The 16708-nt window shown below is 35.8% G+C and overlaps 3 protein-coding genes across 3 annotated transcripts in view; 1 reads left to right on the top strand and 2 right to left on the bottom strand.

Annotated features, from left to right (window-relative positions):
• The window catches only part of LOC100181728 (U4/U6 small nuclear ribonucleoprotein Prp31), a gene marked incomplete in the record, with an annotated part of 4266 nt that extends 1425 nt beyond the window's left edge, over window positions 1-2841 (bottom strand). Inside the window, 5 exon segments of the mRNA XM_018816207.2 lie at window positions 580-723; window positions 1158-1356; window positions 1684-1810; window positions 2145-2327; window positions 2644-2841. Of these exon segments, the coding sequence (XP_018671752.1) occupies window positions 580-723; window positions 1158-1356; window positions 1684-1810; window positions 2145-2327; window positions 2644-2816 (826 nt within the window).
• LOC100179462 (glucose-induced degradation protein 4 homolog) lies at window positions 2836-4668 on the bottom strand. The gene has a single exon (XM_002129199.5). It carries the CDS (start codon window positions 4192-4194, stop codon window positions 3535-3537), a length of 660 nt encoding a protein of 219 aa, XP_002129235.1. The 5' UTR covers window positions 4195-4668; the 3' UTR covers window positions 2836-3534.
• A 576-nt stretch (window positions 4669-5244) lies between these two features.
• Window positions 5245-16619, top strand: LOC100177124. The gene is made up of 23 exons (XM_002129293.5): window positions 5245-5403; window positions 5823-5918; window positions 6135-6239; window positions 6548-6709; window positions 6927-7136; window positions 7369-7529; window positions 7844-7941; window positions 8002-8101; window positions 8153-8206; window positions 8561-8674; window positions 8895-9003; window positions 9316-9633; window positions 9902-10389; window positions 10904-11093; window positions 11889-12035; window positions 12365-12538; window positions 13093-13193; window positions 13483-13576; window positions 14012-14128; window positions 14389-14495; window positions 14752-14936; window positions 15239-15501; window positions 15976-16619. Exons 1-23 carry the CDS (start codon window positions 5269-5271, stop codon window positions 16324-16326), a joined length of 3879 nt encoding a protein of 1292 aa, XP_002129329.1. The 5' UTR covers window positions 5245-5268; the 3' UTR covers window positions 16327-16619.
• Window positions 16620-16708: the final 89 nt, after the last annotated feature.

The raw sequence follows: 16708 nt of genomic DNA, 5'->3' as shown, positions 1-16708 counted from the left end.
ATCTAGAGGATCCCCTATAATAATATGTTTGGGTACAAGAGCAATAATATGCGCTCCTGTCATAAGTATGATGCCTATGCACACAGCCATGTATAAACCTTAAACACATGTACATTAATTCTCACCTTAGCAGACACAAGCCTCGCTGCTTTCCTTCTAAGATCGGCCGGCATTGATTGAACCATCTCACTGTGGTAGATGAAACCTAAGTATATTGTGTGTTTGTGGTTGGTTGTTTATGTCCATGGTTGCCACTCAGTGTTGCAGTGTGTGGACAAGCTAATAAATCCTACTTTTTTAAACAGCATTACTGTTAAGCAGGCACATAACAGTAATTGATTGAACCATCTGGCTAAGGTAGATGAAACCTAAGTATATTCTATTCCTAATTTATAAACACAGAGATGTGCTTGTTTTGATAAGCAATTGCAAAAAAATATTGTTTCAAAAACAGTCAAACACTAAGTTAAAAATTATTAAATTGGAAAATATTAATTAAAGTTAGTTTTCCCTTAACAATTTTGTTTTTCCACTGTTGTTATAAAAGAATTATGAAACTAAACACCTAACACACCATACCTGTATGTGGGCTTATGGCAGTGCTTGAAAACCCAGCCAAAGTTCGTTTTTGAGACCCAAGCAGCATAACATTACATGCGGGCATCTTTGTTAATGCCACCAACCCACCCGCTACACCCATTAGTTGAGCTGCTACTGATGAACCTGGGGGTAAGATGGATGTCTTGAGTATGTGGTATCTCTATATACGATGTGTAAATAGTTCATTTTTAGCTTATTTGGGGTACTCAAAACAATCATTTTATTCCAAGTAGGGTAAGATGGATATCTTGCATTTATGAATTAAAAGATATGATGTGTTCAAGCGCATTGATGGATGTGGTAAAAGCAATCGTTTGCATAGGCACATAACAGCAAAGTAAAACCTACTCCACATCGAATGCCACAACGAATGTCTGCCCTTGTTTCAATGTTGTCTGTGAACCCCTAAAGTTACACCTTTCACAAAGGTGTTTTAAGTTTTACAAATACAATTCCGAAAAATACACAAGCCTAGATATAAAAGTAGCCACGTTGATTTAAATATCTTTTCTTATGGTTAAGTAACCCAATAAAAGATTCCTAATGTATTAACTTACCTATAATAGCTGTGAGATTAGGAGCAATGAATGCCATCCTAGATTCAACATACGTCAATATCTTTAACTTTGCAGACATGAGTTCTTCAGCCATTGTACAAGCTTCAAACACTCTGTTCAATTCCTCCTCACTGAGTAGTTTGCCTTGTGTGGTGGAAGCTGTTACACTGATCACCATGATGGTGGCATTCGACATTACCTGGATGGTAAAGAATGTTATTAATGTAGGTAATGGTCAACTTTGGTTTATATTCCCATTGCATGCCTTGGCTTATGACCTCATGAAAAGTGCATATACTGGGGGGAGGGGAGGTCATTTGGCGTAGCAGTGACCTCACTTATATAGAATGTGTAATCTATATTCTATATATGACCTTAAGCCACACCATGAAAACCGGTGGCGTAAGTTTCAAGTCTAGGTTATCTTATTAATGAAGCAGGGGGCCTGAGTGTCTTTGAAAGGGACCACGAACCATGATAGGTCGAGAAACTTTCATCTGAAGACATAACACACAAACAGACTAACCTGTTGCAATACTTCATTGTTTTTGTATTTTTCTAAATCGTTTCCAAGTTCTTTCACGGTTCTTATATATTCAAGGGGTGTTGGTACCAAGGAGTCTAATTCAGGGAACCTCTTGGAATAATAATCCCTGCAAAGGAAAGTTAGATAAGTCAAAAGTCAACACTGCATTTATAAAATAGGTTTGCATCACCTTAGCGCATAAAAGCATGTTAGCCCTAATATGTGAAAATGTGATAGGTAATAAAATGTTACTTTGTGTTCTTTGTTATTTATATACAAAGATTTATTTAAATGCAACACAAATCAAGAAACGCTTTTGGAAAAAGTTTAAATTTTTGACCAAGTCTATTAGATTAATAAAGTCAAATTTTTTCCTCTTTTCCATTAAAATATTATTTAAATAACTTAGAATACAATTCCAATGTGCTAATTTTATAGACGTCTCATAAAAGCACACAAACCTGGTAAACTTGTGTATAATATTCACTTCATTATCGATCTCCATAGTCAAGTTATTTGATTCCACGATCAGCTTGTACTCTGGGTTGGATTCAATGATCCCCGCAGCTACTGATGATTGGGGTTTATTGCAATAATCTTCAATACCTTGAACCACTCGCTTGAATTGATCGGTGCTGCTTAATCTGGTGGGAAAGATAAGTGTCAAGTGTGCGTTGGTGGTTAGGTGCTGGCATCATGACCAAAGGGTACTGGGATAGAGGCTGTTGCTCCGTGGTTAGGCGTGCATACCATGCAAAGCATTAGGCCTGGCTCAGTGGCTAAAGTGCTTGTATTGTTACAAGAGGGTACTGGAATCAATGTTCGATGCTCCAACCCAGTGGTCATTAACAGAGTATACGAATTATAGGACAATGAAAAAAGTAGTGCCGATGGTAATGTATTAGATTGGTAAACTGTGCAATATGTAGCATTTGGATAAAATCTAATGCACAATTTTACCTTGCAACACTGTGTATACTGTTAGGATCAATACTATCTTGCCCCGTGTCCATGGAGACACCTACATCTTCTATATCGTCAATCCCGTCCCCCTCCCCATTGTCATCGACAACCGCATCCTCATCGATTCCCGCATCTTCAAGATCCGCTAGGAGCTCGTCAGCTAACGACATTGTATATGATATCTATGCCTGGATATAATATTGCGAAAATGTTGAAATAATATAATATGAAAAGAAACGTTCAAAATACAAAGCAGAAGTTGATATGTTAGTTGCTCAGTAAATGTTCAATAAATCAAAGAAAGCAAATATTTTAAGCATTTTTCATTCATATATAAATTTTTATGTAGATTTTACCGGATAGTTATGAAATGTTATTTCAAATTACTGAAATCGATTGAATTCAATGAAAAAAGGTTATTTTTTCCACCATTAATTATAAGTTTGAACTGTTTTATGAAGTAAATACTTCAAAAAAGTGAACAAAGTTAAATTGACTGCACCAGTTTAAGAACAACATTGAACAATTTCATGCTTCTACAAATAACAGGGCTGGACCTCAGTGGTATGCTAGTTGAACTAAGTAATGTTCAAAATAATTAAATTAACCCGAATTTCGTTTGGTAAATATGACAATTTAAACCCAGATAGCAATAAATTTCATTTTCCTGAATTAACTTTTTGTTGCAAAAGATCTAGTCTTCCATATCCAGCCCTGTTTCCACATGATTAAAGAAATGATTACAAAACATGTCTGGTGCAAATTATCCAAACAAATCTTTCATAAATACACAATTCTTAAAAATATACTCAGTGCAAGATATATTTATATATAATACAAAACTGAAATACCTCATATTAACTGCTATAAACATTAACTACAAAAATGTTATCTAAACATATACACAGCAGATGTCGGCTCACGAGAATGACATAAATTCAACGACTGAAACATTTCCGATGTTCGATAATAATAAAAACCTTCAATGGTGGCCGTGGACTTCTGGAAACAAATGTAATAGAATCCAGCGAAAGACGCTCCATGAATATTCTCAATTTTATGGTTCGGAACCAAGAAATGTTCCTTCCATCGCATGAAAACATAATCACTGTTTTTTAACTCGTTATAATCGAAATTATCGTCGTTAAAAGTTTTTGCGAAAAGATAAAAAGATGAAAACTTTTTCCAATGTTTGATATCGACCTCTTCGTCGGCTTCCCACTTCCTCGTGAGGAACGGATACCTCTCGCTAATTATCTCCGCATCGAAGAAAGTCGTCATTGTCGGGAATTCTTCGGTGAGTCCGCTGATCTTCAGATACCCGCACAAATATGAGTTATCCAGGTCCACGTTTTGTAACGTCACTTCGACCTCATACGACTTCCCTTTGCTCTTCTGATAACCTTTGAACTTTGACCCATTGTACAGAAGAGTGTTAACTATACCAGGTTGCTTGCTGTTGCATGGTGGGAGAGGGAAGACCCCGCTGTCATCCACTCTAGTGGGGTAACCGAGGGATGAGATTTGGGTCGAATTATTTTGAAACATTGGATTGAATAGAACAAAAGTAGCCTGAAAGAAATCTACAGAAATGAATTGAAAATAGATTAAATACAAATAGGATGTTTTTTACCCAAATGAAGTTTCCCAATATAGCAGACGAAACATTGGTTAAAAAGTTTCATGTGTTGTATTGCACAAAAACTTTCCCCAAAACAAAGGAAATGTTTTCAGGGACCAAATTATAATTTTATTATTGTGTATTACCTCGATAAACAGTTCAACTTAAAAATAGGATTTAGCAATATTTTAGTATTGGTAGATCTAGTTTCAACATGCTTCGTAACACTAAGTGGTCTTAGAAATAAAACGTATATTTGTAATTTGCATCACGGACCGGCGACTAAATACATTTAAAATACAAAATTACATAATAAATACACATTAACTTATACATAACTTTAAAAAATATAGTATAAAACTCCACCACCGCTCAAAAAAACATTGGAGTGCTTTTTCCATTCAATACGCCGCGAACAAACGATTGATTATGACTCGACAATAGAAAACGCGAAAAACGCGACCAAAACGATTTCGTCGTCACGGTTGAGCGACGTCACGTGTGTTGACTCAGCAGTTCCATAACAAATCTTTCGAGAAACGATGTCGATACATTAATAGTTACAATGTGTTTGTGTGTTGCAATGTGTGTGTTTGTGTTTGTGTGTCTGTTCTCTCTTGTACGGTCATGTGTTTGTTTTTATTCGTGTTTTGGGGAATAAAATTTTAGGTGTTTCAAGAATATAGTAATATTTATAGTTTGTTATTGCAAAGCGTATAAATGCGGAACTATTTTCCAAACGACTATTTACTAATTCTGATGCATTATAACATGTGTTTGTGCTTTTATTGTTATTGGAGCACTAACTGCTTGTTTTATTTGTGATTTTTTTGCAAATTATTATTTTAAAAAGTTTTTTGAAAGTGTCAATAAAACAAATTTTAAGTTATAAATTTGTTTTTAAACGGCGTATTACGTATATACGGTTCAATACGGAAATGCATTACAGTTTATCATGAAATTATCATTGACTTTCATGAATATTTTAGATTTAAAACAACATGAGCTTAGAAGGGAAACGATTTTTAGAAGAATGTTTTGCTGGAAATTTATCTAAAGTGAAGGAACATGTTGAAAATGGAATTGACTTGAACATTGTGTGTTTGGAAGGAAATGAAATAAACAACCAACTAAAGGTATAGGCTACCCATTGTGTTGCAGTTAAATACCTATTTTGCAAAAGAAACTGCAAAAAAATGATAGAAAACATAAATTAAGAAGTGTTTTAACTACATTAAACAAAATGTGGTTATATTATTTATATTGTGTTATATTGTGGTTATATTATTATAACTAGGGGCAATGTGGCATGATGGCTAGGGTTATATAAGCGAGGCTTTGTAAAAACAAATATAGAAAGCAGGTGCACAAAAAATGATGTTAACTATTACGCAGTTTATTGTAGGATCTAGTTTGTATAATCAATTAATCATTACGTAGCATCGTGTAGGGCCTAAACATTTAGGTAACAACGAAAAAAGTAAGCAGAAATGTAATGTCTTTTATTTATATAATTTGTAAATTAACCAATTAAAATAAACATTATTACATGCAGGGAGCAAGTGGTTTGTGTATTGCAGCATATGAGGGACATCTGCATGTTATTGATTATCTGCTAAGTAAAGATGCGGATATACACCACAGATGTCAGGTACACGTGTTTAAGTGTGTGTTGTATATGAAGTTAATGTGTTTTACCCAAATAGGCTAATTAATATTTACGATTTTTTTAAACATTTAAACCTTAAAAATTTACAATAAATGGTAATGCTGCAAAAATGTCTTCATGTCTTTTTGTTTGCCATTAAAATATTTAGTAATCTATGAAAAATCTATGAAAACCTAACTTGTTAATATTGAATTACAGAAAGGTGAAAGCCCGCTGTTCCTCGCTGCAAGAAATGGTCACGCTTCAGTGGTGACAAGGTTGTTAGATGCCGGTGCATCGCTGGTGTATACGGGGAACTCAGGGGTGGGTTGTCGTTTTAATTATGAAGTTTAAGTATAATTCAATTATATACAAACTATGCAGCATGTGTCATAAGTGCCAAACTTAGAGTACGCAGGCCTACTTTGGATTTTTTACAGTGCATTTATCAGTAATAAGTAAACAAAACAAATATATATAACTATTCTTTGTTTACTAACAAATAGTACAATAAAGGGTATAAAACATGTACCATTTTACCCCAACCTACTTTGTATATATTTAACAGGTAGTCTTTTACGACATGCTAGGATTTATATTTGCAGCCACTAAATAATTTTTTTTATTTTCAGAAAAAGATAGTTTTGGAAAACTGGGAAGTTTTTACTCAAGTGTTGCGCAATGTTTATCCCAAGAACATTAATGACCCAGAAAACTGTCAATATAAATTGGTTGCGCAGCACTTGGTGGAACATAATGCAATGAGTGAGAGACCAAGTATTCTGTATGAGACTGTAAGTATAACTTGTTGATATAGGTGTGTACTGGTCACTAGTTATATGCTAGCTTTGTATAGTGTGTATTCATACACCTCATACTTACTGTTGAGTTGTAATTAATGAGTTTATGGCTAACTGTCGAGTTATAACTTGGGTGTCTTCTTATACACCAGACACACACACACACACATAATGTACCGATACTGATACACTTATATTTCAACATCAACAGATGTTTTGTGCATTAACCGTCTTTGCGAACCCGATAGCTGTCTACAGTGTTGGTGTCTACGCCACCTTGTGCCCGGAACTCGCCTCGGCAGTTTTTACCGAAGAAAACTTTGTCAGCGCTCTCTGTCGAGCTTTTGACGTTTCACGAGCGCTTGACTTTGTGAATACTGTCCACCAGGTGGTGTTGATAAGCAAGCAACGACAGAAAGAGGTGAGATGGCTGATTGTGAAGTACAGACACAATATAGATAAATGGATGTTACGGCATGCATAAGCGAAATATTTGCCATACAAGTGACAGCATATGTTAGACACATTAAAAAAGATTTAACCCTGCTGTTAGGTGTCTATACAAACAAGCAGAGCCAAAGTATATTGCATTCACCACATTAATCAATGAGGTTTTCTATGTTTGAAGTAAAAATATGATCCATTCACCCCAGCTTTGCATCTCACTCGTTAAACTTTTCAACTGGGGTGATTTGCTTCGTCGCCTCGCTGAAGATCTGCCGCGTCATAATGACAACACGACTCATCAATCCATTGCATTGTCCGACAGATTGTTTAAAATTCTCGAACTGTTTTCTTCGAATGTTTACATTCGGTAGGTGGATTGTTTGTAATAATGTGTATTATGAAATCATACTGTGGTATTTAATTGTGGGTTTGTGGGTTATAATTTGTATTAGTTGTAAAATAACCCCCAGAAAATGTTTTTGGACATACTGATTTTTGTTTAACGTTTGTTATTTTAAATAAAGCATTTTAAAGTTGATGCGAAAATGTAATGAATCATAAAGTGTCTTCGGATTAAAGATTATTTAAAGTTTAAAAATTTGTTTAACCGTAAAACATCTTGTTTAAAGGTCAAATATACATGTATAGATGTTGTTTGTAAATATATGATTTCTATTCCAGGGTGGAGGTTTTGGACCAATTCCGTGTGCTGAGTCATGATGACATGGCAAGAATTGGACGACTTATTAAATTTCTGATTGATTACAGCCCACCAATTGGTAAGTAGGGGGTGCTGGGTTCAAATCCTGGCCAGGGTAATAGCAAAAACTCTTCCACAGGTACAAATGACGTACTTCATGAAAAAACTCATATTTGGCAATTTCTTTTCTTTCTTCTGAAGACTTACTTTCGATTAAAACTTGACAACCACATTTCAAGGTGGGCTCATATTATTGCCCCAGAATGGAATTAATTCAGTTTATTTAACAGGTTGTTATTGAAGAACAGCGGGTCTTCTGAGTTCGAAAAGAGAGTTTTACTCAGGTATTTATTTAGCAGCAATAATGAAAAGCTTACTATGGTTGCGGAATTAGAGAGATATTGTTGGCTACAGATTAAGTTTAAAATATTTATCGGATAAATCTGTTTTTTTTAACACCAACCTTTTAGCACGTTTTGCTGCTTAAAAGGTTTAGGCACATTTTATTGGATAAATCTTACTGTAGGTTACAATGATTCGTTTTGAGGTAATGGGCAAACTCTTTTATAAATGTTACGATGGTCTCACCTTGGAGCCTCTCTGATATATAACAGAAATACTGTACCATAAGTCCATGACATGTTTAATGATTTTCGATATTATCGTACATGAAGAGATAATTAATTGTTTGACCACAGAACCTTAGAAGAGGACGCCTCCCTCGCCCACCAGTTGCTTGACTTTGGTGTCGCTGTTAATGGGGATTGTATGGTGAAGTCTATACAGTGTGGACATTACGACCTCGTGGATAGGTTGGTTGTGATGTATAACCAATATAACTGTCTGTGTAATATTTGTTGCAAGAAAATATTTAACATTTTGGGTTATTATTCTTGTTATAAATTTACCACAATAAAAAAATAAAAGTACAAAAAGTTCTAAACACAATAAAATTAACTTTTTGTGTGTAGTAAAAAAAAGATTAAGTCGTTTAATTTTAAATACCCAAATGCAATTTTACATTTGTTCCAGGTTTAAGAACGACCGTGAGCTTTTATTCTGCAAGGAAATGGACTCGTTGTTGAAGGTTCATCCAAGCGTGAAGAACTCATCAAACCGGAACATGAGGCGTTGCTTGAAGGTTAAGATTTCTATGTTGAAAATATTTACTTTATCTCGCTTTTTTACTTTAAAAACTACACTAATGGGTTGTCTAAACTGTTAGCCTTATAGAGAGTAGCACCCTGGGTTTAGTAGGGTTTATGAGTCAATTCTGTCCTAAACCCCAAGAAAACCATTAATATGTAAACACATATGGAGGGATACTAAGTAACTCATCTTGTACAGTTCGTTAAATCATTAATGGGTTGTCTAAATTGTCAACCGTACTTGAAGTATTATCCATGGATAAAGAGTTACATCTTGTACCCAACAAAGGCATGTTTCCGTACAGATCGTTAAAAGTCAGCGAGGAATACTTGAAGATGAACGGCGAAGATTTGAAGCCGAACTACTGGATGAAACTACTGTGGCGCGAAGCTGTAAAAAGAAAAAACAAAAGTCGAAAACGAAACGAAATATTTCATCAAGTTTGAGTGAAACTACCCACCCCCCTGAAGTAGAGGGCGGGGTAGAAGTTCCACGGACGGTTAGTTCCGATAACGATGTTCCAACTGCCGGGGTGAAGACGGAAAAACGGAAAAGGAAAAATAAAAAGAAGAATTCTGTTAAGAAAACAAACAATGAGGAAAACAATGGGGATTGTTTGAAGGTTTGTTTCATTGTGATGTCATAGGTAACTGTGTCAAATTAATTGTTTCCAAACAATGCTTTTTGAACAGCAAGTAACTTTATATTTTTGTTGACTTTTTATTTATTTAACAATTGCTCTAATTAGTGCAGTAAATAAATTATTACTGTAATGATAGAATAAACTAAGTATATTAAAGTATGTCCGTATGAAAAAGTCAAATAAAATGGAATATTTTCAATTCTTACTTGTCCTGTTTCTGTTTTATTGACAAATTTTTATTTTACAGGAAACATCTGAACCCTCAGTGACCAAAGAAGAGAAGAAAGAAGAAGCGATCCAAAACAACATCTCTACATCATCAGGATGGAGGGTTCTTGTCCTCCAAGAGTCGAGGAGGAGACGACAAAGTTCATCTTCATCTGACTGCAGCATCGGACCCAGGAAGTCCGTTCACTTCTCGCATCCTTTAACTTACTACGAGAGCTCGAAACCAAAGGAGCCGATCTCGTGGTCGAAGATGAAACCAAAGTACGAACCATTGTTTAGTAATTTAAAAAAAGTGAAAACGAACCCTGGTATTGACCTTATTCGGACGAATAACTTTTATTTCGACGACTTTGGATCGGACGTACGTTGGAAACCGGAGTCGAACCGTTGGTCGCCGAGGTTTGAGGATTTATCTGAAACTGATCGATCGAAGCTACGTTGTCTATCGTGGGGGGAAGGAGAAGTTTATTTCTGTGATAAAGAAAAACATTTAAACATCGGGACAGGGTGAGTTCTCAATCGCTTGTTTAAATATTATAATCCATTATCTAGTAGCACTCGTAATCTTATATGGTCTATGTTTAAGCAACACATCGTCTGTTATAATGCAACAAGAATCAATCAACTGTGCCGTAGTTTACACCAACTGTTACTAAATATACAACAAACGAAATCCAACTAATGGTGTATCAAAGAAGCATTGCACCAATAAATGTCTGTTGTTAACACTGTATAAAAACATTCGACTATAGTGTATAGTAGGGTGAGGAAATACGGGACACCTTTAGCACATAATATATAAATATCTTGATTGTATTTTAAACAATTAACGACGGTAAATATGGGAGTCGTCAAAAACACGGTGTAATAATTCTTTGAATGTTCTTTGTTTTACTACCAACTAGGACGGGAAAATGGAATGAAAAGGTGTCCCATCTTCCCTTACCCAACTATATGCTACATCATAACATCCATTGTCTGTCACAGTGTATTACATCACAATATCCATTGTTACACACAGACCCGACTTCAGCAACATTTACCTTGGATTGGAAGCTTGTGGAACCGAAATGTCAATCAAGAAAATTAATTTCAAGCGAGCGACAATTTTGTCACAAAAGGAAATTGTGACGTCATTGTTGTCGTTGCCCGATCATAGAAATCTTAACAAATATTATTCGATATTGAAGGAGAAGCCGCATTACTACGTGGTGAGTTGGGGTTTGGGTTATGTTGTTCATGACTAATATTCTATTAAATTGCTGAGTTTATTTATAATCAGTTGTATTTTGTTGGCTATTATAAATATACACAATCAGTTTTATGACAAAATTTGTTTGCGACAAAGTTGGCAATTTGTTATGCTTACGTAATAGGTTAGTTACCACGCATAATATTAAGATGTTTTAGAAACTGCTTTTCTGGCAAAACTATGCCTACATTTTATGGGCCAACTAATTATGTCTCAACAAACTTACAGCAAAGTTCAAACACACTTTTTTTTTAATTTTCTCAGCAGATCAGTTTGTAAAATACATTCACTTATCGATATTTAAAAACAGCCAGACAAATCACTGGTAAAACGTGTCTGAGTGTAATTAAAAGTAGTGTATTATGACATCATAATACGCAGTATGTTGTCTGTGATGTCACTTCCTGTTCATTATTTAACTTTTGTTTTATTGTGATGTCATAATACAACGTATTGGTGTAATATTTAAGTTATGAATAAGAAGTATTACAGCACATACTTTGTGCATGTGGTAGCACACATATACATCCAATGTATGTAAATCTATGCCGTGTTGTTATAACATATTCTTTATCTTAATTTCATAAATAATCGAATAACATTTTCCAAGAACCAATTCTTTGGCATTAATAGTTTATAAAATACTGACATTCTTTGGCCAAGTTTTTTGTATAATACCAACAAGTTAAAAAGAAAACAACAACAACAACAATAAAGCATTCATTCCCAACAATCACATTATAATCCATTGTAGATACAACAAGTTGGCGAATACTCATTGGAACAAATATATAAGAACAAACTATCAATGTTGACCACCAGTGTTGATGATGCTTGCTTACAAGTTGCTAGTGGTTTGCAACATCTGCATACACACGGTGTGATACATATGGCTGTTAAGGTGAGATCTGTGTGTGTTGTTGAAGGTGTTTGGTAAGTACCGGGGAAAATATATATTAATATTGTTGAGTGTTGTTTTTGTCTTATAAAAAGATATAAACACATTTGAATTAATATTCAAGAATCTAAAAATATTGAGGTAAGAATGAGCAGGTCTTACAACAATTTCTATTATGGGATATATATAAACTGCCTCGATGGGGTCTAGAGGGTAGCACCCTGGGTGTTGGGGTAATAGACCTACATCCCAGGTCTAACTTTTTCAAAAAGACAAATACCCATCACTAAAGACCTCACTCTTACCTTATACCATATAATCTCATATTTCAGCCACAAAATATCATGGTCGGGGTTGACGGGGTTTTACGACTCAGCGATTACGGTCTCCACAAGAGGGAGTACCAGAGTGAGGGGAAGCCGAGTGTGATGACATCATCGATGTGCTGGGTTGCGCAAGAGAGCTTACAATCATCGAGTAATATTTCCACAGCTTCAGATATTGCAGTGAGTGGTTGGGTTGGGTTTGATATTTATGAATGTAACTTATTTATCCTCGCATGGCGGGACAACGATAGTTGTTATACCACGGGTGTTCTGTTTCATACACCTCGTGCCAACTTATGAGTTACCACGTATGTAACTCATTTATCCTCACATGGCGGGGCAACGACACTCGTTATAATACAGGTGTTTTGTTTCATACGCCTCGTGCCCGCTTACAAGTTACCACGTATGTAACTTATTTATCCTCGCATGGCGGGGCAACGACAGTCGTTATAACACGGGTGTTCTGTTTCATACACCCCGTGCTCGCTTACAAATTACCACGTATGCAACTTATTTATCCTCGCATGGAAGGGCAACAACGATCATTATAACACGGGTGTTCTGTTTCATACGCCTCGGGCCTGCTTACAAGTTACCATGTATGTAACTGATGCCCAAGGAGACATGCAATAGTGACAAGTTAAACACTTGTTTTGGTTGTTTTAACTCGATTCCAAGTTTCCAAATACTTGTAGTTTGATTCCAAATATTAAACTTGTTTGTTCCCACAGTCACTTGGAATGCTAATGTTTTACATAATAACTGGGGGTTGTCATCCATTCGGTGATCCATGTAATGTGTCAAGTGTATGTAGCAACATCATGCGCGGCACGTAAGTCTTACAACTCTTTTTTATTATGGAAATATATTAAGCTTGTTTAAAACTCTGGGTAGGCTATGTTTGTTTTTGTCACAAATGTTAATATTTGGACAGCAGATAAAATTCAATGAATCAGACCTATGCTAATGGCCTTGCTTGTTTTAAAGAACTCTTGCCTAAATCCCTTGATGTTGGGGTAATTGGGCCAACTCTGGCATAAATCCCAGGTTCCCAACAAGGTCCCATACTATATATAATATAACATATGATTTAACAACCCCTATTATTACATCACAACCAGGTACAACTTGAAATGCCTCAATGATTCTTCCTCCCACCACCTTATAAGGGGAATGTTGCAGAAGGATCCGGAACACAGGATCAACATCAATGAGGTGAAACATAGGGTTTATGTTGTATCTCGTGTGTCCATTATAAACACTTGCATTCTTAAATCCGTTATGTTTGTGACAAAATGCTTTCTTAAACTTTTTAAAATACCTTTCTACAATATCCATAAACCTATGCCCCACCTTTTGGTTAGGAAAGCTTGTTTTGTTCATACTTTGTTATATAACAGTATAATATAAATTATGACATGTATTTGTAATACAAACATAGAAACTTTGTTTATAATACATACAAACACACCGTATCTAGTTTATTGGACCGCATGTTTTCTTTCACTTCCTCAGCTAGTCTTGCATGCCTTGTACATAATAACCTCTTGGTATAAGAACCCATGTTTTATTATCATATACATCATATAAATAAGTTATTTCACAAATATTTTCATTCAATTGAAAAGTCAAACTTTTGTTTTTTTTTAGGTTGTGTCTCACCCCTATTTCTGGGATGATGAAAAACGTTCGAAATATTTCGTTGCGTTGGTTGGAGCTGCTGTGTGCGATGGTGGGTTAGTGGAGGGGTTGGGCAAGTTTGAAAGGGTGAGTAAGGGGTGCTGGGTTCGAATCCAGGCCAGGATTGGAGAACCAGTGATCCTGAGTTCGAATCCAGGCCAAGGTTGGAGAACCAGGGATCCTGGGTCGAATCCAGGACAGGGTTGGAGAACCAGGGATCCTGGGTTTAAATCCTGACCAGGGTTGGAGAACCAGGGATCCTGGGTTCGAATCCAGGCCAGGGTTGGAGAACCAGGGATCCTGGGTTCGAATACAGACCAGTATTATACCACTTTCCTATATTACAGGAGATAATGAACATGTACAACAAACAAGAAATGTTGAATGTTGAAATTTCCTCGATTCAAGAATTATTCAACTTAATTCATGATTGCCTTCGTTATCAACAAGTTTTGTAAGTAATAGTGTTGGGGTAATATACCTACATCCCAGGTCTCCGGTGTGCCTCACTGAAGACCCCACCCTTATATGTTTTTCATTATTAAGTGTCTATGAACTGCCTCAGTGGCGTCTAGATCAGGACTTACTTCATATAATATACTATTAACCATGAAGGGTTGCGTTAAAAATTAAAAGATTAAAAAAGTTTGGGAAGCCTTCTGGTTTAGATAGTAGCACCCTTGGTGTAGTAACGAATGCTTATATTCCAGCTCCCACATTACATGCAATGAAGCTTCTACCTCTCCTCAAGTCTACTTTATGCAAGTGTTTCCTGGTATTTTGTTGAAAACTTACAACTTATTTGATCTGGCAACACTGGAAAAGTACCAACCTACGATGGAACCATTGTCAAAGATTGGGGTGGAAGTGTTGGAAGACATAAAGCATGGAGAAGGTGGTTATGTTGATAGGTTGTGTATGGGTTGATGGGGGCATCGGGTTGATGATGATTTTCGTTTTTATGGATGGTACAAAACTATGCTTTCATATTTTTCATATTTTTTGTGGTGGGAAAGCAAGGGGTTTAATACACACTATCGTCATGGTCTATTTTACACAAGTGCGTTTTACACAATTCTAGACTTAATTCATTAACTAAGCGTGGTGTAATAATTGTGAATTGAGTTTTAATTAATTGTGAATTGAGTAGTCTTGTACTAAACCATAGAAACATTATATGTTTACGTTTATTTATAGATGAGATATTAGAAGTTGAAATCCAAACACATGATGTCATTAGTGAGCCATTCAACGGACATTCCACCTTGTTCACTTTACTCCCTGAGATATCGGAGTCAAAAGTAACAAGGAAGAATCCAACATTATGTTTGAGGAGTGAGGAGCAAAAAGAGGAGGAGTGGGAAAAAAAAGAGAAAGAACAGGAGGAGGAAATTGTTTCTCCATCTTCAAGTGAAGCAATATTAATCACAGAGGATAAAGATTGGGTGAATTGTCATAATGTAAGTTGTGATGTCATAAGGGGGTTTGATGTGTGGATACAAGAGACTGATGCAGATGTTTCATTTGGTTCATCATCAGTGTAAAGAGAGCTGGGTAGTCCACACTTGTGTACAACTTTACAAATACTGCCAGTTCAGCTCTCATTCTACACTCATAATAACCCAAGTGAACCATCTTTATAACTAAGTACCTTGGTACAAAATTGGAAAAAAAATGCAAAATTTGGGTGTTTTAACAATTCTGGTAATTCAGACAAAAATTCACGCACAGGTCGTTTGTAATCAATACTGCTGTATTGAACCTTAATATGGTAGCACAACATTTGGCTCAGAATTCGAGAAAAATTAATTTAGGCAAAAAAAGGCATTAAAAAAGTTATAAAAATAAGCTCTGCGCAAAAAAATCTTTTGTGTAAAAAACAAAGCTTATCAATCTAAAAGTGAAACGTCTGCATGAATACGTTGGATACTCAGGTTACTTCCCCCACCCCTGCTTACAATGGATGGAGTGTTAACGAGGGGTCAAAAGGTCACGAAGAAGTCAAACCCGATGATTGGATCGACATCGGGTCGCCGTTGATTAACGACGACAGCCCTCTGAGTACCTCTAGTGGTGGTTCTGTGGACGATTGTTTCGATTTCGGACGAAACTACCGGGATAGTAACGATTCAGGGGATTCCCCGGTTCAGAGTCACATGACCAATGGTAACCATGGCGATGAGGTCATGACAGCGAAGAAGGTCGGGAATCCCCTAAAGCATGAAACATCCCATAGAGATGTTATAACCAAATCCACATGGACGGATATTGACGAGTTGGATTAACGACCTGACCCCCATCACAATAATTTACACTAAATTTTTTTGCAAATTCATTTTTTCTAAAACAATTTTTTATATTCGCTGCTCGAAAATGAAATTCGTGTAATTTGCACCTTCTGCTTGATATTTGCCAACTAACTTTAACATTACGCTTTGTAGCACGGTGTGTAGTTCACTAACACTGGTGTTAAAGTGCTTTGAAAGTTTCTCTCAAACATTGCTTCTACTTATTACATCATCATTCGTTTACATTGTGACATCATAATTGGCATTTGAGAATACAATCACTATATTAACTTGTGTTTTATATCCATGGTTCCCATTCTACTGTAGCTGTTGCATTGTTATTGTTTTCAACTAAGCTTACAACTTACTACATTAACAC

The sequence above is a fragment of the Ciona intestinalis genome, unplaced genomic scaffold, assembly GCF_000224145.3.
Source record: "Ciona intestinalis unplaced genomic scaffold, KH HT000157.2, whole genome shotgun sequence".
Taxonomy (NCBI): Eukaryota; Metazoa; Chordata; class Ascidiacea; order Phlebobranchia; family Cionidae; genus Ciona; species Ciona intestinalis.
Note: the sequence above shows the minus strand (reverse complement) of the source record. Positions and strands in the feature narration are given on the sequence as shown.

Bases quoted from the DNA above. Each gene is read 5' to 3' on its own strand.
- LOC100179462 (XM_002129199.5), bottom strand. From the start codon at position 4,194: ATGTTTCAAAATAATTCGACCCAAATCTCATCCCTCGGTTACCCCACT.
- LOC100177124 (XM_002129293.5), top strand. From the start codon at position 5,269: ATGAGCTTAGAAGGGAAACGATTTTTAGAAGAATGTTTTGCTGGAAAT. The intron at 7,137-7,368 runs GTGAGATGGCTG...CATTCACCCCAG, and splicing joins GCAAGCAACGACAGAAAGAG to CTTTGCATCTCACTCGTTAA. The intron at 14,129-14,388 runs GTGAGTAAGGGG...CCTATATTACAG, and splicing joins GGTTGGGCAAGTTTGAAAGG to GAGATAATGAACATGTACAA.